At 38.6% G+C, this 26,381-nt stretch overlaps 1 protein-coding gene across 1 annotated transcript in view; it reads left to right on the top strand.

The window, feature by feature from the left end:
- COL25A1 (collagen type XXV alpha 1 chain) overlaps window positions 1-26,381 on the top strand; it is a 460,541-nt gene that overhangs the window by 232,499 nt on the left and 201,661 nt on the right. Inside the window, exons 3-4 of the mRNA XM_058666694.1 lie at window positions 11,609-11,653; window positions 13,779-13,786. Coding sequence (XP_058522677.1) covers window positions 11,609-11,653; window positions 13,779-13,786 — 53 coding nt within the window. The remainder of the gene's footprint in view (window positions 1-11,608; window positions 11,654-13,778; window positions 13,787-26,381) is intronic.

The following is a 26,381-nucleotide window of genomic DNA, read 5'->3' on the forward strand; positions in this document are numbered from 1 at the left end:
GTCTTATGCTGTTGGCTCTGTTGGCTGCTCTGGCTCCGTGGACAGCATCGTGCTCCATAGCTCCTGCACTAGCTACTTTCCTACACTTTCATCTTCAGGTTTCTTTCATTGGATCCTGACTTCCATGTTGTCTTTCCCCCTCTAAGTTCTCTTATTTTCAGGGCTTCATCTTGACTTTGGCTTTACTCAGTTTCCATAACTAATATTCAACACGAAACCAACTGTGTTATGTTTATTTTATGATTATTTTTACTAGAGATTGCTAATTTTCAAAATGGGGACGCTACACAATTATTTTAGTGCCAGTTTAAATAAATCAGTAGTGAAATGGATTGAGCCACCATCTGCAATACTGGCATCCCATATAGGTGCCAGTTTCTGTCCTGGGTATTGCGCTTCCAATCCAACTACCTCCCTGCTAATGTGCCTGGGGATGCAGTGGAAGATGGCCCAAGTATTTGAACCTCTGGCACCCACGTGTGAAACCTGCAACAAGCTCCTAGCTCCTAACTTTAGTTTTTCCCAGTCCTGGCTTTTCAGCCAACCAGAGAGTAAACCAGCAGATAGATTTTTCTTTCCATAACTCTGACTTTCAAATAAATCTTTAAAAATAATTTGATCCATTTGCATATGTGTCAGGATGCATGTGCTTATGTATTTAATATATCAGCAGTTTACCAACAGCTTGAGACATTGACTGAAAACAAATGTTAAGTTTCTATTGATCCACCTTTAATTTCCCAGAGGAAGATTGTTTCTATCTCTGATAGATTAGAAATCCACAATATATTCTTTATTAAGCCCCTGAAAACTACATTCAGCTGTTGATCATGTTATTTTTGTTGACTTAAAAAATTCTCTATCTTTAAAAGATTTATCTGCCACTCTTGATTCATTAGAAACATAAAGAAGCTCATTTAAACTGTTTCACTAGTTTGAGAATTTATTTTTTCTGATACATACTGCATTGTTTAGATAATAGCCACTCTTGTTATGTCCTCTATAATCTCACAAATACCTGTTTCTTATTTTCCACCCCCCCCCACTGTCTGATGTCTGCAGCACCCTCTGCTAAAAGTAATTATTAAAAAAAAGCTGTCATGATAAATCCCCTGTAGGATCATGGGGTACATGTTCTAGTACCATAATAATGAAACACTTTATGCGTGGAGGAAGAATGATAGAAATAACAACTGTGCCACATCAGCCGTCATTAAAGTCAATGACTTGCAACATAAGACTGGTTGGAGTCTTGTAGTTTCTTCTATTGCATACTCTGTTATCTAAATACTGAAAACATCAATTAAGACAGATCTTCATTGTTGGAATTCTACTTCTGGAAGCAAAGCATTTGTATACAGTTTAGAAAATATTTCATTATACATGGTTTAGAAATCCCTTACTTTTTTTTTCTTTTTTTTTTATTAAATTTATTCATTAATTACATTGTGTTGTAATTACATAGAATCTGAGATTCTCCCCCCCACCCTCCCCCCATGGTGGGTTCCTCCACCCGCTGCATAACCATAGTTCAAGTTTAGTTGAAATATCCCTTACTTTTTAAAAAAAATTTTATTTTTATTAATTACATTGCATTATGTGACACAGTTTTATAGGCACTGGGTTTCCCCCCACCACTCCCCAAAGCGCCTTCCATAGTGGATTCCTCCACCTTGTTGCATTACCACAGTTCAAGTTCAGTTGAGATTCTTTCATTGCAAGCATCTACCAAGCATAAAGTCCAGCATCTTATTGTCCAGAGAAGTTCAACGGTTTCTTGGGGAGACCACCTCTGGTCTGAACGTAGAGCCAGCAGAGTATCATCCAGTTCGATTAAAAGCCCCGACATAACATCAGTAACAATTTATAATGTTGTGGAATTAGTTGACATGGTATTGAGTAGCCAATATGTTAAAAGAGAAAAAGAAAAAAAAAAGAATGTAAGTTCTGAACCACATCCTGTGACTTCTACATTGACATTTCAATTATTAGTTTATATACAGCCAGGTTCTATACACCTTAAAATGGCTATAGATTACTATTCAGCTGTCTCATGTCTATTTTAATTTTATTATTTAGCAGTTTATAGAGTTGAAGCATGACTTGCTGAACCTGACTGTTTTTCGGGTAGTCTAACTCTATAACTCTAACAAGACATATGTCAACAGTTTAGGTGAACAGTTTCAGGAGGGGTGTGCAGAGAAATCTTCAATACCCCAGTGAGAAGTAACTAATCTTTGTGTCCCACCCAGTGAGTTGTAAGTGTATCCCTGCTGACCGTTTCCTGTCTGATTCTAAGCTTTCCTTGTTGTTCTCTGTCTATTCTAGTTTTGTTTGTTTGTTTGTTTGTTCGTTCGTTTTGAGGGGTTTCTGGAGCGATCCTGATGGTCATTATGAGAGAGGGTGGGGACCCAAAGTCGGAACCAGGCAAGGAACAGAGAAAGCTCCTCTCCCTAATCCCGACAGAAGTTTATTGTTTTTCTGTTTCTGCAGACCGCTCAATGCTCCTGGTTGTCATTCCGATGACCTTGGATCCTGCAAGACAGGATTTGGGCTTCTTCCATCCCTTGTGGTAGATCCAAATGTGGGTGGGTGACCTCAGAGTTCTTGGCCTCCGAAGGCACTCCAATTCCCCATGGTCACCTTGGCAGTTGGGATGTAGTCCTCAGTGCTCGTACTGATAGTCCTTGGTGAGGATCTGGGAGTCTTCAGGGTTGGGAGAAATCCCTTACTTTTATTGTCGAACTACAGTAGAGTTCCTGTATATTATTATGAGTTTGCAATTATGTCATAAATATGACCTTTTTGTCTCTAGTTATGAAATTTTAAAGTGCCAGTGGATTCTTGGGGAAACTTGAAAAGCTCTGCTTAAACCTACCACCAGCTGGAAAGGATCTTGCACTGAGATAATTAGAAGGAGAGACAGTTTTCTTCTACTGAGCTTTGTTCTCAAGGAATAGAAGCACCCAATTCACTGAAAACAGCTCAAATGTTAATATAATATGGAGAATATATTCACTACAAGTCGGATGTAAATCACTTGTATTTATTTAAAATAGCTACATAACAGTTGTTCAAATGTCCGCTTTCATTAAAACTAGAATATAGAAGCAGTTAAAACAACTGTCTTGTTCTGAGTGTTCTTAAAGAACAAAGACATGCTTTACCAGAGAGCATGCCTTGCTGTTTAAAAACTCTCCTCCTGAGAACCAGTTCTGAAATAACTAGCCCATTTCTCTGTGAGGGAAGTGCTTCTTCTTGGTATCTCCCCTGAGCGCAGGGTCCTACGGCTTTGGGCCATTCTCTTCTGCTTTCCCAGGCCACAAGCAGGGAGCTGGAGGGGAAATGGAACAGCTTGGACATGAACCAGCGCCCATATGGATTTCTGGCACTGCAGGCTAAGATTAGCATGCTCTGCCACCGCACTGGCCTCTTTTTCTTCCTCTTTTATATATTTCATGGGTACATTGTTATTTTCAATCTTCACTAAGCAAGCGTAATTTCTGTGCCTACTTTGTTTTATAAGGTGTTATCAACATTTCCTCAAAGTTAGAAATAAACATATTTATGAAAGGAATATTCATAAAATTAAAGATTTGAGAATTTTCATCTTTACTGCTTAAGTGTACATTTTCCATAACTATTTGAGAGATGGAAAGAGAGAGCCCTTCTTTCTGCTGGTGAAGTCCTCAGATGCCCGCAGTAGCCCTCAAATGCCCGCAGTAGCTGGGACTAAAGGTCAGAACGTGGAGCTGGGAAGTCAATCTAGGAGAACAGTGTGGGTGCCTGGAACCATTTCCTGCTGCCTCCCAGACTGTGCTTTAGCAGAAAGCTGGAATCAGGAGCAGGTGCGAATCCAGGCATTTCAGCATGGGATGCGAATGTCCAGCTGGCAGCTTAACGGATAGGCCAGCTGCCTGCCCCTCCTCTAGAAATTTGACAAAACAACTCTAATTACTGACTTGGTGGGATCAGTGCATTACATTGTTCATAGTTTATTAAACTTACTACTGCTTGTGGTGTGAAAATCAAAATTTAACAAGTTCATTTCTGTTGTATATAAGCAAAATTCAGCTAGTAATTTCATTAACAAGCTTAAGTTTTGCATTTTTGTTAGCCTAATGTGTAAGATGGAGCCCCTGAAACACTTGTTAGTGTATCTCTTGTGGTATAAAAAAGGGAGGCATGCTTTTCCAAGTTTTCCACTGAAGTCATTGGCTTTAAAATAAATACAAGTTTATAACTAGTACTCTTGTGAGAATTAGGGAACAATGCTCTTGTAAACCCAAAGGCTCACCTATTATTTATTATGATTAACTTTCTTTTATAAACTGACATTCCAAATAGATTAAAATTGGGGAAATTTAAGACAAACACACACACACAAAAGATATTTAGTGTGTCTCCTCCAGACAATAAACATATGGGTTTTGTTTTTTAATCCAGTCTACTAATCTATGATGTTTGATTCAGCTTACACACTTCACCAACAACTATATCACATGGGTTTTGTTGTTTTCTGTTGTTTTCATCTCTTCAAAACACTTTCTTCTGATTAAATCATTGTGACTTGTAGATCATGCAGTGGTTCTTGATTTTCATTTCTTCAGCTACATGATAGTCATTTAATAGCATGTTATTTAACTTCTTGGTGTTGTTAATTTCTTCTTTCTCCCAGATGTTGACTTTGTTTTGTGGGTTTTCATTTAAGGGGATGTATAGTAGCTGTGTAATGGAGACTGCCATATCTAGTAACATGTCATTTAACTTCATGGCATTGTAAATTTCAATTTTTCTTTCTACTATTGATTTTGTATTATGACTTTTCTTTTGAGGGGATGTACAGTAGCTGTGAAATGGAGACTGACATCCAGATGTGAGGATGCAGTATAGTATGCATTTCTGCCTCCAGACAAAGATGGACTTACAATGAAACTGTTTTCTGTATCTTGACAATAGGATTCTGGACTCTTCTGCCATTGTCCATGCCCGCAATGATGGACATATGACTGAGTATGAAGAACTATATTTTAGTAATGATATAGAGGAACTAGGTGGTGGGGAGGGAATTGAGGAGGGGATAAGGGCATAAGGAACTGTATCATAAAATGATAATAATAATAAAATGTAAAAAAAATCATATGACAGACACATAAAGACAAAAAAGATATTTAAAACAAACAAGCCTGTGCTGTATATAGTGAAGTATATCATCATTGAAAAAAAATTGAGAAGTAAATCTGAATTAAAAGTTATATCTTTAAAATGTAATGCTATTAGATATTGGCATGTAGCAAATAGCTCATGGTTAGTTGAGGAAACTTCAAGAAGTGTTTGGAAATAGAAGCAAAAATGTTTTTATGCCCATGCCTGGTTTTCATAATACATATTTTTCATGAAGTTTTGATGACCCTTCTTTTTTTTTTTCAAAGTTTCATGATCAGCTTCATGCCAGGTACTAGAGACATGAGGATGGAGAATCCCTACCCTTGAAAGCTTACATACTCTAGGGTCTGCTGCTACAGTGCACTGAATTAAGCTGCTGCTTGCAATGTCAGCATCCTATATTGGAGTGCGAGATTGGAAGCAGCAGGAGATGGCCCAAGGGCTTGGGATCCTGCCTGAGCACCTTCACCCCAACCCCCATAGGCAAGTTTCTTGCTCCTGGCTTATCTGGCCCAGAGTTGGCCATGGGGGCTCTTGGAGAATAGCTGTCTGTCAATCGCTTTCTCTTTTGCTTTCTCTCTCTCTCTCTCTCTCTCTCTCTCTCTCTCTCTCAATCGCTTTCTCTTTTGCTTTCTCTCTCTCTCTCTCTCAACTCTGCCTTTCAAATAAATAAATAGTTTTTTTTTTACATAAGTGTTTGTGGATTCTACACTGTAAACACGAAGCAATATACATCTTTCTAGTCAGCCATATTATAATAACATGAGGCAAAGGCCATTACTAAATGGAAGCATTTTGGGAAGTTCATGCTAGCTATCTCTAGTCTATGGAATGGAAGTTCACAAATGAGAGGCAATGTGGCAAGTAAAGTTTGGAATCAGAATGCTAGTATCTGATGTGTGGGATCTTGGGAAGGCTGTTACACTCCTTTCGGTTGCTATTTTACATTTGCAGAATTGCAAACCCTTCATAAACTTATTTAGCCAAAAACTTTGCCTTCAAATGTCTATAATTTTATAGGGCAAATTGATGATAGTGTGTCAAGCACCGCATAGAAACCTGTGAGTTGTATAACCTCCTGGGTTTGTTGTTGTACAGACATTTTGTGAGAATGAAGAAAAAACACATTTTACTTGGGATTCTACTTTTACTAGGCATTTGCCATTTAAGCCTTTTACTTCTAATTGTGGAGCGAAAGGTTGTGGTCCGTCTTGAAGGAATTTTAGGCATTAAGCGAGCAAACAGGTGGGAGGACTTTGGGGAGGCTCTGAAATTAATCTGTGCCTCCTTGTAAGGTTAATCCAAAAGATCTGGAGGTAAACCTAGTTGAGTCTTCTAAAAGTAAGTAGCTGAAGCAGGGGGGAGGTTGGTTCACAGAGGATGATGTGCTGTCTCCTCTGTGCCCAGACAGCTCCTCTGCTTCAAGGGCCAGCTGCAGCTGTTAGAGGCCTGATCCTGGGATCCTGTGAAGAGAGGAAGGAAATCCTGGGTGCACATAGACTTCTCCTGCAGGCTTCCCAGCGCTGGCACATGCTGTACTTAAAGGACTCATGTGTGCCTGGAGAGAGTTTTTAGGCTCATGTTTACATTAGGATATATCACATCATTTAGAAGCCTCCCTCTTTTCATTGGTAAATACAATAGTAATATGTCATGTAAAAAGTTTATAAACCTTGTTGCAGTAATGACAACTGAAGGAAGCAGCCATATAGAATGTGTACACAGTGCTTTATGGTTTTCATCCTCATCATAAGCATAGGAAAGTGGCAGAATTAGTATTGTTTAGCATATATTTTAACAATAAAACTGAAGGTTAGTTGGAAGTGTAACTTACATAATAGTGAAAACATAAAAATCTCTAATTTGTTTCATGTTCTCTTCCTCATGATAACTTGCCTCTTTGAATATTGTCATTGAGGCAACATTAATTTCTCACAATTTTTTAAATTACATTTTCAGCTTTTCTTATCAAGTACTGATTTTTTCCACCAGTAAGTAGTATCTAAATTTAAAAAACAAAAGAGAGAACTAACATTTATTAAACACTAGATATATATCTTCACACAGAGGAGTGCATTTCAAATAAGACAAAATCCATAGAAGTAGTTTCAAATCCAAATAAAAATCTTAAAAAGAAAAGTAAAAATGTATTGCAATATTAGTAGAAGTTAAAATGAGTGAACAGATCCAAGTAACAGAGGTAAAATTGCAGATGTTGGTAATTTGTTGGGTGTGTTGCACAGGGATTTTCCAGCAATAGCCTCATACTCCCAAGAACACATGAAGGCCCATTGTGTTGGCAAGCATGTATCTAACTTCAGAGAAGAGCTTTATGACAGGTGTCTATGTCTTTGAGGACTGGGGAGTGGAATGTTCAAGTAATGTTGAATGTCCCCGAAGATCTGATTTGGCTTAAGGAATGTCCTATGGAAGTTATTTGTTTTTCTGAGAGCTGAGTCTGTCTGCAATTAGGTTTATAGTTACTTATCCAAAATGGCTGATTTTTACCAGTTTCTCCAACAGGCCAAAATTTTGTATATCTTTCTGTAGAGTTAATCAAAACCCCTTTCTGACACCTCAGCGGTGCCAGTTGTAATGAATTTGCTAGTCATGAAGAATGTCTCAGTTTTGTAGTCCGCCTCTGTTTTCTACAATTCATCCTTTCCCACATGCACTCTTTGCTTGGAAGTTTTCACTTCCTGTGTTTCTGCTTCCCACTCCCACTTCTCATTCATATTCTACTTTTCTTTTGCAGAGTCATGGCTTTCTACTGATAAAATTCACTGAGAATTTCTATTGCAAGAACTGGCCAAATTCAGTAAACAAGAATCATGTTCCAGATTCTATATTTGTTCTTCCAGCTCATGCCTGGCTGACATTTGATCGCTGAGTTTAGAATGAAAATGGCCACTCTCTTTTCCAGCTATTGTTAACATTGGTTTTGTCTGGGAAATAGCTATTTGTCCTTTCTGCGTTTTCATCTTCTCTGATTTCTTTTTCTTTCTTTTTTTTCTTCATTATTTTCCCCCTTAAATCCAGAAGATCAAAATGTATTCTCTGTAGCGTAGACTTTTCCTTTAATTTCTGCTTATTATTTTAATAAGCAAGATCTCTAAGATATTGGATAACTTCTTAGTTAACTAAGCTCAGCAATGCTCCTGTGGTCTTTTATTTCCTAAGGTAGTCATAATAAGCTGTCCCTCAGATTTATATTTTCTTTGTGAATCCAATAGATTTTAGAGTCTTATCTTCTTATAATATAGTTTAGCCTTATTTTTTCCTCCCACCTGTTATTTATAAACCCATGTCATATTCAATGAACACCTATCTGCCCACAGTTTGCAATGTCTTTATATACAATCTTCAGATATCTATATGATTGAACATATTTTTTTCAATTATTGCTTTGAAAGACTAAGACACAGACAGGGATCTCCCTCCTACAGTTTCTTTCCAATGACTGTAACAACACAGACAGCGTCAGGCAGAAGCTTGATGCTTGGAACTCTATCCAGGCTTCCCAGCTAGGTGGCAGGGAACTAAGCACTTGAACCATCGGCTGCTGCTCCCAGAGCTAACATCAGCAGGAAGCTGTATTAGATTTGGAACTGAGGTCAGATTCAGATACTTGAATGTAAAGTGTGGATGTTCAAAACCCTGTGTTACCTGAATGCCTGCCCTGTTCCATAGATTCCCCACAGCATCTGACTCACTTCAACCTTCTGTTTAAATACCTAATGCAAGTATGTTCATAAATGTTATTCCTTCTTATTTGACATATGTCTTTCTTCTTTGATCATTTTTTTTTCAAAATCCAGTCTGAGTTTATTTCAAGTTCTTTTTAAAATATCTTAAGTCTACTTTATTGATAAATTACATTGTTTTTTTTTTTTAAAGATTTATTCGTTTTATTACAGCCAGATATACACAGAGGAGGAGAGACAGAGAGGAAGATCTTCTGTCCGATGATTCACTCCCCAAGTGAGCCGCAACGGGCCGGTGCGCGCCGATCCGATGCCGGGAACCAGGAACCTCTTCCAGGTCTCCCACGCGGGTGCAGGGTCCCAATGCATTGGGCCGTCCTCTCCTGCTTTCCCAGGCCACAAGCAGGGAGCTGGATGGAAAGTGGAGCTGCCGGGATTAGAACCGGCGTCCATATGGGATCCCAGGGCTTTCAAGGCGAGGACTTTAGCCGCTAGGCCACGCCGCCGGGCCCGATAAATTACATTGTTAAAAAGATGCTTTCTTCATGGGTAAAATGGAAAATAAGTGAATGTGCACTAGTTAATAATTACTTACTTTTAAGCTTTGTTATAAAAATACCACCATTGTTGTGAGTGAATTGGCAATCATTCAAGGTACATTCTATTGCAGTTTCTAATGTTTTCTTTATATTTGAATACCCCAAGTTTTTGTTCCAATTTATTCAAGTGTTAGCTATTTTTACTTGCCAGTTGAAATACAATTGTAATCTTACTTTTCTTATATCCAGTGCTAGATAATTCTCAGCTATTGTTTTTCACCAGTTGTTTCCATTGGCAATCTTACTTTTTTGAACCATAGACATCCTAAGTATATAGTGGTTACTAAATAGTTCTTAGTTTAAGAAATTTTATAATAAAAAAATCTGATTTGACTTTCTGCTGTCTATACCTACTGTGTCATGATACACTTAAACAGAAGAATTATGGATTTGTGACTGTAGCTGAAGGACTACTTTATTCTGTAATATAGGAGAAAACAGTAGGGAACTGGGGAGAAAGGAGAGGAAATCCCTGAGCCTAAAAGATTGTATGATGAAAAATTTAAAAAAATTAAAATCTGATACCTAATTTTAAGGGCATTGTATATATCAAAATATATGTGTGTACCTGTTTCAGCAGGTCATAAATGTATGCTTTTCATACCTCTGAGTGGGTTAGTTTACTATTGATGGTTTTCCTACTGATTGCAGTAAGACCAAGAATCCCTAGAATATAGTGAAAACTCCAATTTATTCCAGAATACAGACAGGAATCTGAAATTTTAGTGACAATTTTGAACTGTGCTATAAAGCTGCTTCTCCTAATATTTCCTGTCGATCTTAATGGCTAATATTTTCCTCCCTGTTACAAAATACAGATGGCCAATCTTTTTCTGCATTAAGGATTTGAGGGGGCACTAGCTGGCCCACGGATATTTTTGTTTCTCATGATGACGTTTCCATGTGGAAGCCAGTAGCCTAGGAACTCATTGAGAATCGGCTGAACACTAAGGATCTTGCTGTCTGTGCCTTGAACTTTCAGAGTATGGAAGTCATCAGTCCTACTTAGCAGCCCATTCTTTAAAACCAGGCAGTTCTGTATTTTCCTTGGCCTTTTTCTCTCAGCAAATACTTTAAGAACTCAATTCTCATTGTGGGCTAATTATCCTCTTCTGTTTGCTTGAACCATAATTCAGTGGAAGCTATTTCTACCCATGGAAATGAGGACAGAAATTATATAATTGAGAATAATGGCTTGAAAGTCATGAATGTCTAGAATCTTGTGCTAAATCTGATACAAACGAGATTGGTGGTCTTTACAGGCAATGGGAAAAATTTCTTGTTCTGCATTTATATCAGAGTCATTATAAAAGCTATTTGTTAGATGGCATTAATGACTCAGTCTTTTTTTATTAAATTTTTTCATTAATTACATTGTGTTGTAGTTACATAGAATCTGGGATTCTCCCCCCATCCTCCCCCCATGGTGGGTTCCTCCACCTTGTTGCATAACCATAGTTCAAGTTCAGTTGAAATTCCCTCTTTGCAAGTATATGCCAAGCATAGAGAATGACTCAGTCTTGATAGAACAAAATCAAATGTAAGATCACAATCTAAACATTGTCTCCATAAAAAGATTGTATTTTCATTCTGATTTTCAGTTCAAGAAATTCCAGTATATTCACCTGTAATAAAGTCTGTGTGTATACACTTTATTATATGTAATTCTTTATTCATATGTGAATTATTTCCTTGATTCATATATATATATATGCATATACAATATACAGTATATATTTTAACTAATGATTAACTGTTTCTGGAAGGATTGGGATGGAGTTGACTGAAGTACTGAGATCTTCAAAAGGAAAATCTTCCTAAGAAATGTGCAATCTCATCACCACCCATTTGCTTAGCAGAACCTTTCTTTATGGGTGATATCCAAGTAGAATGAACAACTCTTAATCATTAGGGTTCCTAAGCAAAACTGGAAGACTAGGTATTTAGAGTAGTTTTTAAAATTAAAGGAAGCTGGAGAATTTTGTAAAAGTGCTGAAGACCACACCAACTAGTATCTGGTCCTTTTCCTAGAATTTGTGGTTAAATTCAGAAAATGCGTAGAAACTATTTGCTATCCATTGTGAAAATCAGGGGGAAAAATGTTAAACCATACTCAGAAAATGCTTCTTTGTTTTTCAGGCCCTCCAGGGAAACGAGGAAAGAGGGGACGAAGAGGAGATTCTGGTAGGTGTCCTGCTCAGCTGCTCTGTGTCACTCAGGTTTTGCTTGAATCATACATCTGTTCCTCCTCATTAATGATGATCTTGTTTTGTTGGTTGTATGAGCTGGAATCTTCCATGCTATATCTAATTTTTTAATCTCATCTCCATCAAGCTATAAGAAGAAATTCACAAAATGCTATATATGATGTTTTAGTAACCATTGGCATCCAATTTTGGCTAATTTACTGTGTTGAGTAAAGTCTATCTTTGTGTACAGTTGAAGAGTTCTGTAGCTGCACACAGTGTGGCGACATTCCCCATGTCTCCATCCATGTAAATAGTCAGCAAATGGAGGTCCTGTCAAAAACACCTGGGCTGAACACTGGGGTGCATGTCTCTTGGAAAGCTTTATCACTATTTTGTTCAACTGGCCTAATTTGTCATGCTTTTACTCTTACTGTTTTCAAAATTTGGGGATGCTTACACTGCTTGTATAGTCATTGGATTGTAGTGATGACAGGAGCTTGAGTATTCAATCCAGAGCCAGCCTTGTGTAGTGGAGGATGGAAACCAGTGCAGGCAGGTAGCCAGGGTCGTGCATTTTGATGGAGTTGAAAGAGAGCTAGTTGTCCTGACTCCAACTTCAGTAACTTCTTACTTTCAGGCAAAATCTCTATAGGAAAAGAAAAACAGAAGAATCAAATCAAATACTTTTTTTTAAAGATTTATTTATTTTTATTACAAAGTCAGATATACAGAGAGCAGGAGAGACAGAGAGGAAGATCTTCCATCCGATGTTTCACTCCCCAAGTGAGCCGCAACTGCCGGTGCTGTGCTGATCCAAAGCCGGGAACCAGGAACCTCTTCCGGGTCTCCCACACGGGTGCAGTGTCCCAATGCATTGGGCCGTCCTCAACTGCTTTCCCAGGTCACAAGCAGGGAGCTGGATGGGAAGTGGAGCTGCCGGGATTAGAACTGGCGCCCATATGGGATTCCGGTGTGTTCAAGGCGAAGACTTTAGCCGCTAGGCCACGCCGCCAGGCCCAATCAAAATACTTTTAAAACTAAGAATACACAGTGAATTCACTTACTGTTCTGTTTGTTTTGTAATTTCTAAGGTTCAAATGTAAGTGACCACACTGATTCTTAGTAGACCATTGGTTCTTCCTTGCAAGATTAGGTAATTAGAGATCTTATGTTAGCATGTTGCAAACTGTTATTTCTTAATATTTTTAATACATATTATCATTATTAAAAGAATCAGTGCAAGTGGTAGAAATACTGAACTCTTGAGACCAGAAGATAGCAGATGGGTGGACTTCTTAACAGGTTTCATATTCTGTTTGAAAAAATATCTCAAAATAAAAAGTGGATTTCACTCCTTGTGGCAGTTTGGGTGTCTGATTCCTTTAAGAGATTCTGAAAAGCAAAGTTTAAATTTCATTCAGTGTAAATTATTGAAAACTGTGTAGGTGTTACTTCAGAGAAGACAAAGCTTTATAATAGAGGATGTTTTATAAATTTGTTTTGATGAAAATGACAAAATTATTAGTGGGATGATAATTCCAAGTGATCTTTATATCAAAAGAAGGATAATTGATGGAGAAAGGAGAAAACTGTAGTTCTACGAAGTTTCATAGGAAATAGAAGTCAATTCCTAACCTCCTATCTATTCAGAAAATATATCGTCTTAAAGAAACCCATACAAATATTTTACATTATGCTACTGTTGACAAAAAAAGCATTCTTATTACAAATTATTGGTACAGTTCCATTCTGGCTGTTTTGCCAAATTCTGATATATGTATCAATTAGGTATAATTGATCTATCACAAATTGCCAGTCTCTTTGTTTCCTGTTTCACCAGAACTTGTAAATTAGACAGTCTTGACTTAAGGTAGCCAAATCTTTTAGTAATCCATAGGCAGACCCAAAGAATCTAAAAAATCCTTTGAAATTTTAGATAAGAAATTGTGTGTCCTAAATACAGTGAGGCCTCAAGGAATTCATGACTTAGAAAAGTAACAAGACAGAATTCTAGCTGGTTTCCATGGCATAATGCTGGTGATTATGATGAAATTTGAGTCTTTTATTAAATCTTAATCATTTGTGCATTCATTAATTCATCTCTTATCTCTCCACCATAGGTCCTCCTGTAAGTATGTTTGCTGTTTTTGACTCTTCTGCATGAATCAGGAATCACGTATGTTAAAATGTGCAATAACATCATGTAGCATGTGCCTTAATTTAAAAAATGTTATGAATATTTTGAAGAGCATTAAATGTGGAAATTATTTTAAGTGAGGTTTTTTTGATTATGTGGTTTGTAGGAGTGTAACATATATCAATTAAAAATGTTTTGATATGATCATATACCACTTATCCTGCTGGGACTTTGAAAATACTAAGCTTCTGATTTTATATACTTTTTCTGAAATTTTGAGGTTTCTTTTGCAAGCACAGCTCCAAGCTACTTCACACTTCTTTTTTTCATCTTTTTAAAACTTGTATCTGAAATATTTGCATTTGCCAGACTACCAAATGTAGATGGCAACAGGATCATGGAAATGATACCCCCTGTGGGTGGCTCCAGTGCTCCCTCCATAGGCAACACTTTCTTTGAAGTCTGTTGGAGCTTAGCCAGCAGAAAGAGCCTGAGATGGAGCCCTTGGAGATTTTTACTTTCTTTTTTCCTCCCTTGAGTAGGTCATAGCTGCAGCATTCCAGTCTGCTTTGCAGTCACAGGAACAGATTATCTTGTCATCTTTGAGCTAGATATGTTTTTGAGTAATATCCTGGATATCTGTTGTCTGACCCCAGTGTTTATACTGTGCACTGAGCATTTAACAGTAGCAATGATCATTGGCCTTGAAATATATTTTCATCCCAGATAGCCAATTTGCTCTGGGGTTTACTGACTCCACATTGGCAACATATCTAACAGGCCAGCGTGGTCCAGAGAGAGGCTTAGCATATCCTCGTTTACTTTATTCAGAGGAAGCGTTGGCTTCCAAATATCTTTTGCAGTCTTCCTGCCACATTCAAGGACAGGACATAAATCATGTTCAGAATGACTCTACTTCTCTCACTGGCTTTCAACTGTTGCTTAATGCTAGGCAGATGGCATGCCCCGGGTCTCAGAGCCTGTTCTTTTTGACCTCCTGTTTAAGCCCATGTCTTTAAAACTAGAAACAAACTCTCCTGACCCAGCGGAAACTCCAGAGGTTACTGTCAAAGTAGAGTGTTCAAGGCTTCCTTTTGTGGAATACATACTCCTGGTGTCAAGAGGAAGTTAAGTCTTGTTTCTGTTTTATAGTAGTGTTCAGGATTCTAGTATTTCCTCTTTGGGTCCTGAAAAATGCAGACGGCCTTGGGAGTATAGTGCTTCCTTTCTCAGGCCATCTTTCAGTCCAGTTTCTCTACAAAAAGATTTCAAGTGTCCATCCTTTTTAAAATATATATGTAAGTAACAAAAATTAGTATTAAGTCCCAAGTACATGACAGCTGGTGATTAAGGTTTTACACTATATTAGTTTTGTTTTCTGCAACCACCCTGTAATGTGGACATTACCGTTGTTCACTGAGGAACCTGAGGCTCATGTGGTTAATTACCAAAGGTTGCACTGCCAGGGGATTTGCAAATTTGAAATTCAGTTAGATCTATGTGACTTTAAACCCTTTCCACTCCCTATTTTGTCCCTATTCTTTAAAATTTGTACGTATACTATCAATTAAAACATTGTTATAGGTTTGACACATGATATAACAAATCATATGCCTTAGCATAAATAATTACTTAAGTACAAACAATACAAAATGAATAATCTACAAAGCAGGCATTAGTGTTGCACCCACCACAGCTACACTTTGAAAAATTGATAATGTGTTCAGCAGACATGTAAAATGTAGGAAATAAAGTGTCCTCATGAGCTTTCATACTGATTAAAAGGTAATCTAAGTTGCTCATATTTGATTGATAGCATTGAAAAACCAATGATTGTGAGAAAAAGGAAAAAATCGATCATGCTGTCTTTTCACATACAAAAGATTCTTACCATAGCACTTGTGCCTACATGTCAGAGAGCCCTTGAGGGCTGAATTCCTGACAGTGCAATCCTGTTTGAGTCTCTAATTTCTAAACCTCTGTGCATGATTTTTTTTGTATTTCAGATGCAGTATATTTTATTTTCATTTAAGGCTTGATTTTATTTCATGTATGTAAAATTTGGAAGTAACTTAGGATAATGTTATTTTGCGAAGTTCCCCAAATTTCCTTGTTAATTTTTTTAATGTATTTTTTGACAATCTTGACATCATTAGGGTAAAAAGGTTCAAATGCTACAGGAAGATATGCAAGACAATTAGTTCTATATTGTTTCCTTAGTATATCTGATGTAAAAGGGGAATTTAAGGGAGAAGCCCCACCCAGTCTCCCACCCGCCCCAGGTCCCTGATGTGGGGCATGCTCTGAGATACTTGCTCAAGTGGTTTTGATAGTGCAACAGTTCTGAATTGCTGCCACTCTCACCACTCCAAGCATGATGAGGTTGTTGGATAATCCACTGATTGACATAGTCCATCATGGAGTCTCCATTTGCCCAGTTTTTCGCTGCCAACATTTAGCTGAGGTGGTTGATTGACTTGTTCTGTCTTCTGTCTTTTGATGGTTAGGGTTCTGAGTCCAGAAGCTCGATTGGGGGGAATCCCCAAAGAAAATTTGTCTGAGGTGTTCTCAGACCAGATACTTGTATGGACTAGCAAGCACAGGGCCCGGCACAGTCCATTGCCCTGATCAGCTGGTGGTTGCAATTACTGGGTTGGTTCTGTTTCCATCCCTGTCTTCCACTGGAACCAATGGGTGTTGCAGTCCAGCCTGGTTCTGCCCGGCACATACTCAGCCCTCGCATAGACCAGTAGGAGCTGCAGCCTAGTTGGAGCAACCCACAATAACCCCCACCAGGCCCGCCCCCTACCCTGGTTTGCCAGTATGTATAGCAGTAGTCCAGTCTGTCCCACAACCCATTTGGCTTTCGTACGTGTCAGTGGGTATTAAAACTTTGTTCCATCTAACCAGCTCTACTCTGCAGCCCACACAGATGCTGTTGGATATCTGTCTAGCCATTCCAGCCCCTGTCCTAGTTTTTGTGCCCTCCCGTGGGAGTGGTAACCCAAGAGGGAGGAGCCCACTGTTTCCCTCCCAGGCTTCTCCCACTCCCGGATTATGCACTCTCCAGGTAGTTCGGTGGTTTGACTTGACAGAATTAGACCCCAGTGTCAGCTTCTTCCAGCTGAAGCTGTGACTGAGCCCAAACAACCCTAACCCACTCTAATTTTGTTTGCACCAGTGGGAATAATCAGCCCAGCCTGGCTTTTCCCTTATGTGGTCCACATGAGGCACTCAGGTGTTGTAGCCCTACCTAGTCTAGTCTGCCCCCATCCCAGCCCACACTCTCCAGTGGGAGTAGCTGTCCAGCTAGGGAACCACCCCATGTGCTCCCTGCTGGCCCCACCCCTCCCTTCCTGGATCTCATGCATGCTGGTTGGGTGCTGCGGTCACATCTGACATAGGCAGCCTCACCTTGGTATTCCATATTGTGCACTAGTTTTTGTTGCGACCGAACCTGGTTCGACCCATACTGTTCTGGTGCTTGGATTTGCTAGTGGATGACATGAACTGATTCAGCCTGGTCTGCCCCCGACCCAAGCCAAATGTATGCCAGTGGGAAACTTTCCATGGCCTGTTCTGGGCTGTTTCCTATCATGTTTCTTTTGCTTACCTGCCGGGTCTGTGTCCTGCCAGAGGAATTGCCCAGGCTCCTCCATCAGAACCCCTCCGAGTGCCAGATTTCGCGCATACCAGGGTGTCCATGAGCCATCTGTGCACGATTTTTAAAAAGCTTTCTACCTTTGTCAAATTTGTTTCAGTGTAAGTGGTTTTGTGACAGATTGCTATTGTATTTCCTTTTTTAAATTTCTTTATTTGAAAGGCATTTAAGCATACACACACCTGTTTTATCTATGTATCTATGTATCTCTATATAGTGTGTATATATCTATCTAGCTATCTATGAGGTAGCTGCAATAACCAGGACTGGGCTGGACCAGGCCAAAGCCAGAAGCCTGGAATTCCATTGAGTTCTTCCACATTGGTAGCAGTGGCACAAGCACTTGGTCCTGATTTTGCTACTTTTCTAGGCACATTATCAGGGAGCTAGCTAGAGGCAGAGCAGTCAGGACTCCAAATGGGACTACAACATGGGATGCCGACCTCACAAGGGGCACCTTAAGCTGCTGCAGCACAACCCTGGCCCCTCTGTTATAACTCTTACAACTAAATACATATTAATGATCATAGAATTATTTCTGATTTAATAGATGTAGTGACAATATATTTAGAGATGATATCTGGCTTTGGGCAGTTTGTAATTTTTAGTGACTTTATTCTTCCTGTGTTTTTTCATTACATGACACTTTTAAAAATATATTTCTTGAGAGCCAGAGACAGAAAAGGAGAAAATGAAAGTGTATATGCCTGTCGTACACAAGAAAGCTCCCATTCATTAGTGCATGCCCTCAGTACTTGCCACAGCCCTCACGTGCGGCTGAAGACTGGAGCTGAGCACTCAATCAAGGTCTCCTGCATGGATGGCAGGCACAGGATGACTTTAGCTATCCCTTCTGCCTCCCAGGATTTGTAGATCCGGAAAGTTGGAGTCTGAAGTGGATCCAGGACTCAACCCCAGGCCCTCTGACATGGGACACCTGCTCCCTATTTACACACACACAAACACGTGTGTGTGTGTGTGTGTGTGTCCTTCCTCATATGAACTGCAGCCTGAAAAATTCCACAATTTTCTTTTGGGAAAAATTAGATTTTCCTATTTTTGTGTGTTTAAAGGAAATTCAGGTATCTCCACAAATAGCTGTTTGGTTGAAATAGCAAGCCAAATGTGTGCCTTATTATGCATTTGCCTTTTCCTTCATTTTGTCATCTAATTGTAAGGGACAAAAGTAGTCTGCGAAGTTGGATAGTCTGCTAGATAATCCCTCCTAAGTCCCCTGAGCATCTGTCCTGAGGTGACACGTGCATTGTGAACACATACATTCTGCATGTGGCCTAGAGTGCTGATTTGTATATTCTTGTCATTCACATTCACTTTGTTATGAATGTGCTCGGTACTAAAGGCAGCATCAGGTACTCTATACAACAAATGAGACTGATTGCCAACCCTCAACAACCCTCAACCCGACAAATGGCATATCTCATTGTCTCTAAGAATCACCTGTTTTTCATTGCTGTCCAGATGTAATGCTCTCCAGTAAGGCCCCAAAGCAAAATAAAACAAAAAAGAAAACCATAGCTGATAATACCATTTCATTTAGAAACATACATCTCCTTTTGTTAAATTTTGGAAAGCTTGAATAGATCACTCTAGAATTATTTGTGGATACATAATTGTTTCTTTTGTCAGTTTCTGTGTTCTTGCATCTTGAGGTCATTTATAATTTAAAACTTGAAATACAACTTGAATTAAACCCTGCATATCAATTTGCTCTCTAGGAAGCTGTTCAGCTGATTTTTCAGCCTCATCCATTTTGATAAAAACGATATTACTACTACAGTAGTCTCTACTACACAAGGCTGTGATGAAGCAGTGTTATGATAATATATGTAATTTATTTTTATGTGAATATCAAGTTCTTTTTTCTGTTTTATTTCTCAGAAAGGTAATATTAGAATAGTATTATGAAGGACACTGCACAGGCACCCTTGAGTGCCTGCCTCAGCTATCACAGCTATTTTTGCTAGAGTGATTTGCTTTACCATTAGGTTAATATATAACTATGAAGTTATATCTTCTGTTTTGGTTATCTTAAGAATATATTTCTATTTCAGTAAAAAGTGAAGACTTTGACTAGAGTTTGCAAAATTATTCCAGACAGCAAATTTTGTACCTGGTTTTAGTCTTTTATAGTCAATAAGACACATAGTCCCTTTGTCCTGCTAGCCCCAAAGGAAGTGCCTATATAATACTCCCAGTCCACAGAATCAAGCCAGTCCTGTGATTATAGCCAGCAAAGAGCCAGGAGACCTTTTATAACTGGCTGTTGTATGAATGTCAGTCTATCAAACCCTGTAATTATGTTTGACTGACAGAAATACGATGTTATTATTGGTAGCTAGAACACTCTGAGGTGTGAAACATGACGCTTTTGGGCCGCATGTTCTGTTCCATCTACCTTCAACAATTGTCAACCCAGTTTGAACCTTAGATTCTTGCTGACAGATGGATGAAGTACACTTAGCCAAGTTAAGCTCACAGTGCAGTTTCAGCCAATGTGGTAGATGAATTAGGAAAAGAAGTCTTGGTAGAACTTTTTGATGAGAAACTCTGATATCTTTAATTCATACTAAAGGAAAAAAAAAACCTGTGTTATATTTAAGTCAAAAGTAAATATTTTCCAGATATACTAATAACTACAACTTATGATGACTTCCTGCCATGTGTCAGTTTATATATAAATTTTGTTTTGGCGTATGACCTAGAGATTTATTGTAGCCAGTTTACAAGGGAGGAAATTGAGAGTTAAGCCAGTTAAGTAAGTTGCCCAAGGATGCACATCTAGCAGGAGGCAGAATTGGATTTTGCCCAGCTCTCTTTCTTCTAAAAGTCCTTTTTTATTTTGCAATGTATTTTTTTACAAAATATTTTTCAAAGCATGTAAAATTTACGTTACTACTTTTTTTTGTATCTTTTTATTGTATCAAATCCTATCCTCTAGGCTGTAATTCATTTTAAGCTTGTATTAGTTAATTATAGGTCATAGACCTTGTATGTGTATTTTTACTCTGCCAGTTATTCAAAATGGATTTCTAAATCATCTTCCATCATTTAATAGAAGCAAATCTTTCAAATTTGCATGTATTAGTTTGTTTATTTAAAAGGCAAATTTGCAGCAGTAGAGAGGGGAACAGTTATACAGAGGTCATCTACTCACTGGTTCACTCCCTATACGGCTGCAAAGGCCAGGGGTGACCTAGACTGACACCAGCAGCCAGGAACTCTTATCGTAGTTTCCCACACAGGTGTGCAGGGCCCAAGGACTTGGAACACCTTCCACTGATTTCCCAGGTGAACTAGGAGGGAGCTTGATAACAAGTCCAGCAACTACGACTTGAACTAATGCTCATAACAAATGCCAGCGCTTTAGCCAGCAGCTTAACCCACCACACAGCTTGTTTTTTTTTTTTGTCAACAAAAACCAGAGTATTACTGAAAGAGGGAGACAGTCATTCATCTTGTGGAAGGCAGTACTGCTACAATACGTAAAGCTTGCTATATGACTTGCAGACACAATCAAAGTTACCATAAAAGATCAAAGAAACAAAAACTTAAAATATGTTAAGCTGTGCTTAAAGATTGAAGGCAAAGTTATTATAGACTGGCCATAAGCTGTTAGAAAAGCAGTTCATTTCGTGAACTTGGCAAACTCAAGTTTGTCTTCTGGAAAAGAAGACAGAAAGAATATGTCTGTAAACTCTTCCATAAAATAGGTTCCTCAGTGTCTTAAAATATTTTCTGGTTTGAGTGATTCAGACTGCCATATTTGTATAGGATAGTATCCAGTGGCAATTTGTGTTAATACTTTCTAGTTGCTTCTTTCAATTTCAGTGCTACATAATGCAGAATTTTGAAACTCCAGAGGTACCATTCATAATGGGTAAAGACCCTTCAGACTGAGATAAATATTTTAAAGTTATAAAAGAGAAAGAGAAAGAAATAGACATAAAAATGTTGACGTCTATGATGGACTGTGCCAATCAGTGGATTTTTCAACAACCTCATTGAGCTGGGAGTGGCGAGACTGGCAGCGACTCCTAACTGGAGAACTATTAAAACCACTGTAGCAAGTATCTCAGAGCATGCCCCACATCCGGGACTTGGGGTAGGTGGGAAACTGAGTAAAAAAATTTAAAAAAAAAATGTTGACGGCATTTTTCTTCACATTGTTTTTTTCTTGTGGACTATTTCTGGATACAGTCTGTTTTAGAATAGCTTTAGCTGTTGTAACAACTTTTGAGGTGCTGTTATCACAACATAGCACTTGGCACAAGAATTAAGATGTCCTGTATTGGAGTGCTTGGTTTTGAGTCACAGCTCTATTTTCAGTTCCACTTCCTGCTAATTCCACACCCTGGCAAGCTGCAAGTATGTGTTCCTACAGCCAGTGTGGAGTGCCCTGCTCCTGGCTTGAGGCAGGCTCAGCCTTAGCTGTTGTCGGCATTTGGAAAATAAACTAGCTAGTGGAATCTCTGTTTCCTCCCCCTCTTCCATACACCACCATTCGAATAAATTTAAAATAAGTATATTTCAAAGACCCACATTTACAGAAATGGACATTTTAACATGTATGTTCCAAGGCTGTCCTTTTTATCCAAGATAAAGAGTCAGATGGGAGGACTCTTTTGACTAGTACTACAAGTACAAGATTTTTTGGTGTATGTCACTTCTGGCCATAGTTGTTTGGTGAAAGTCGTGTGTTCATGTCTTCTTGCAAAGAAGGCAGAGAAATGCCATTGTGGGCTCAGAAGACAAGGTATGCGTATTTCAACAGTCACTCTACTGCCTTATATGGGAACATTTCCTTAGGAAATGACAAGAACCGGAAATCCCTGGCGTTAATTCCTTTTCACTCTTCTCTTGCCTGTGAATGGCTTCATTATCCTACCTCAGTAATGGTACTGAGTTCTCAACTCTCTTGCCTCATATTTCCTGTGCTTTGAGGCTAACATTTAACTCTAGTGAGCATCTGAAAAAAAATTGAGAAACACTTTTGGAGTTGATAAAGTTGAGATAATAAGCCTCTGCCATTCGTATGGAGAGAAACATTATCAGAGCAGATCCTTTCTCTCTCTTTTTCTCTCTCTCTCTTAAGTTCTTGGTAGCTAAAATAAGAGGGAACTGAAAGAGTGTTTCTTCTTAAATTAAACAATAAAAAAGAGAAAAGATGGATCATGATATTTATAGCTTCTCAAAAGGCAAAGAAAATTCTCAGTGTTAAAGTCTTGCTAAATTATATTTGGACATCTCCTGCATACCTTTCTAATGTTCAGACTGCTAATAAATGAGGCGTCTTGTTACTTCTTCCTGTTTCCCATTCTTGTGACAAAAAAATTCAGTCATGTTGCTAAATTCCTAGGGCTGTCTGTCTATGTAAACTTATAATTACATTATGGGTCAAATTAGGGAAATAACTACTTGTATAGATTCCTATGAATTTGTGAAGCAATAGCTAGTCACAGTCAGCAAATCCACTTGGGATATAAAGAGCCAATGTGAAGCAGTGTGTGCAGTTTGGACTTTGTCTTCTAAAGAAGCATGAATGAATGATGTGTGTGATTGTCATTTCTTCTCAAGTATCTGAGGAAGGATTCAGTTCCTCCAGTCTTCTCAACTGTCTGCTTGACATGCTGTGACTCCTTTTATTCAAAGACTAGCTCTTGGTTTATTTCTTTTTTTTTTAAAGATTTATTTAGTTTATTACAAAGTCAGATATACAGAGAGGAGGAGAGACAGAGAGGAAGATCTTCCATCCAATGATTCACTCCCCAAGTGAGCCGCAACAGCCGGTGCTGCGCTGATCCAAAGCCAGGAGCCAGGAACCTCTTCCAGGTCTCCCACACGGGTACAGTGTCCCAATGCATTGGGCCGTCCTCAACTGCTTTCCCAGGTCACAAGCAGGGAGCTGGATGGGAAGTGGAGCTGCCGGGATTAGAACCGGCGGCCATATGGGATCCTGGGGCATTCAAGGCGAGGACTTTAGCCGCTAGGCCACGCCGCCGGGCCCTTGGTTTATTTCTGATTGCATTGCCACTGTGAATCTGGTTTACTCTCTCTTAAACTGATTGTCAACTCCATTGCTCTGAACTGGGTTATAGACCCTGATATGGACAGAATTCCCTCATTTAGTTGTTATATAAGCTATAGCTTTGGTTTTGGTAGAAACAACAGTACTACACATTACCTAAATGTTCTTACAATTAAAAGAGAAAAACCATTGTCAGAGGCAGTAGTGTGGTACTATGGGTTAAGCTGGCACATCAGGTATCTTCATCCACTTTCCATATGCCTTGGACTGAGTTTTCCTCCACATCTGATCTAGTTTCCTCCTAATGTACACCAGGAGGGACAGCAGATGGTAGTTCAAGTGCGTAAGTAATTGCCACCCACATGAGACCATGATGACATTCCTGACTCCTGGCTTTGGAATGGCCTAGTGCAGGCTGCTTCCAGCATCTGATGAATGAACCAGTGAGTGGAAGATCTCTCTCTCTTTCCTCCTCTCCTCTCTCTTTTCTCCACACCCTCTCTCTTCCTTCCTATCTCTGTCATTCTGCCTTTTAAGTAAATAAATGCAAACTTTTAGAAATAATTAATATATTAATCATATTTTTAATTTTTACAAACATACTTTCTTAAGATTTACTCAGAGTTACATAAAATATTTGATTACTTTTGTTCTTATTAATACCTTCAACCTCAGACACAGATGCATGCACACACCTCTCTAGCTTTATTTCTATATAAAATATTTGTAAGCTTTATTTTATTAAGTCAAAGAAAGAGGGAGAGGCCGAGACTTCCCAAATATTTGCAGCATCCTCAATGGATCCCAGGACCCACACATTTGAGCCATCACTGTTGCCTTCCAGATTGTTCATTAGCAGGGAGCTGGAATTGGGAACAAAATCAGGATTCAGTTCCCGGCACTGCAGTACAGAATGTGGATACTCAAGTGGTGTTTTAACTTACACACTAAATACCTACCCATGATTTTTTTAGGAGTATCTCTCTGTGGCTAAAGGGATTTAGGATTTATAGGCAAGAGAGGCTTTATGGCATTGTGAATAATTTATACAGTTAATGATAGTGGCCACTCATTCACTGATTCATCTATCATTCTTAAGTTGAATACCTAAGATAGAACATGCCACCTGACATATGATGGGAATATCTACAAATAAGACATGACTTAGTCTTTAAACACCTTAAAATCCAACGGAGAATAAAGCATTCACAGCATCATTAGGAGAGACATTTGTTCAGGGTATGCCTGAGCATAATGGGAGAAAAAAGTGGTGCATAATCTGGGCTTGAACATGGAAGAGTCAAGTATGCCTCTGGTTCTGAGACATGGGAAGAATCTGTCATGGTTAAACTTGAAGTAAAGTATGTGTTCAAAGATGATAACATTTTCAAAGCCTTCAGACACCAAAAAGAATCCATATATTAAGTTGTAACATCAAATTTTAAGCCTGACACAATGGTTCGGTTGGCTAATCCTCTCCCCGCTCCCCTACAACCACTGGGATCCCATATGGGTTTCAGTTCAGCTGCTCCACTTCCCACCCACCCAGCTCACTGCTTGTGGCATAGAAGGGCAGTGGGAGATGGCCCAGGACCATGGGACCTTGTTCCTACATGGGAGACCCAGTGCAAATTCCTGCCTCCTTGCTCCTGGCTTCAGGTTGACTCAGTTCTAGCCATTGCAGCCATTTTGGGAGTGAACCAATGGATGAAAGATCTTTTTCATTGTCTCTCCTTCTCTTTGTAAATCTGCCTTTTCAATAGGAATAAATAAATATTTTTAAAATATGAAATTTCAAGAGAAGTTAAGGCAGGGACCAGAGTATGTTGATGCTGTGGTTGTCTTTGGATGCTATAATAAATAGTTCCTCTTCACAATGTATGATGAGGTCACATCTATTCTATGGAATGCTACTCAGCCATTAAAAAGAATGAAAGTGTACCATTTGCAACAAAATGGCCCCAATTGGAGACCATTGTACTCAGTGAAATAAACCAATCCCAAAAGGACAAATATCGTAGGTTCTCCCTTATACAAGGCAATCTTCATAAAAAATACAAGATAGAGATAAAAGTAAACATGAATATATGTATATTCTCATAAGTGAAGTATGTAATGGAGACTACCATACTAGGAAATAAAGATATGTTGCATTATGTGGTTCTGCTCCACAATAAAAGGAGGACTTTCAATGAAACTGTTCAGTATACCTTGACAATATGATACTAGACTTTCTACCATTGCTTATACCTACAATGCCATGATGCATTCAAATAATAGAATGTTGGACTTGTGACTGTTGGTGAAGGACTATACTATTGTAATTATATAGGGGGAAATAGTCGTGGGAGCAGAGAGGGAATGGGCAGAGAGGAAGGGGAGGTGGATGGGGAATCCCTGTACATACCAAACTTTATCATGGAAAATAATTTTTAAAATCGAAAAGGAAATGTGTAATTTGACATGCTATGACTTTAAATGATAGATATGACTGTAAATGATATATTACTGCAAATATTCCATGTAAGCAGAAAGCTTAGTTTAACCAAATAAGATTTTCTTTTTCAAATAATCATTTAATGAACTTATGTATAGGCTTTGAATCTTTAATAATTAAAATAGTAAACCTGAAAAAAGTGTACAGTCTCAAGCAGAGGATGGCATGGTCAGAAGAACATTTTAGAAAGATTACTCTTGCTCCAGACCAAGAGGTGCATTGTATAATGTTCAAATCAAGGTCTATCTCAAAATTTTCTGTAACAGTATTTAAAACCTTAACCATGACATTGTTTCTAATCACCTTATTAGGAAAAAATCCTTGTATGGGAAAAATTTTTATAAGATTAGTTTTTACTTGGAAGACAGAGTTGCAGAAAAAG

The sequence above is a fragment of the Ochotona princeps genome, chromosome 7 (genome assembly GCF_030435755.1).
Source record: "Ochotona princeps isolate mOchPri1 chromosome 7, mOchPri1.hap1, whole genome shotgun sequence".
NCBI classification, from domain to species: Eukaryota; Metazoa; Chordata; class Mammalia; order Lagomorpha; family Ochotonidae; genus Ochotona; species Ochotona princeps.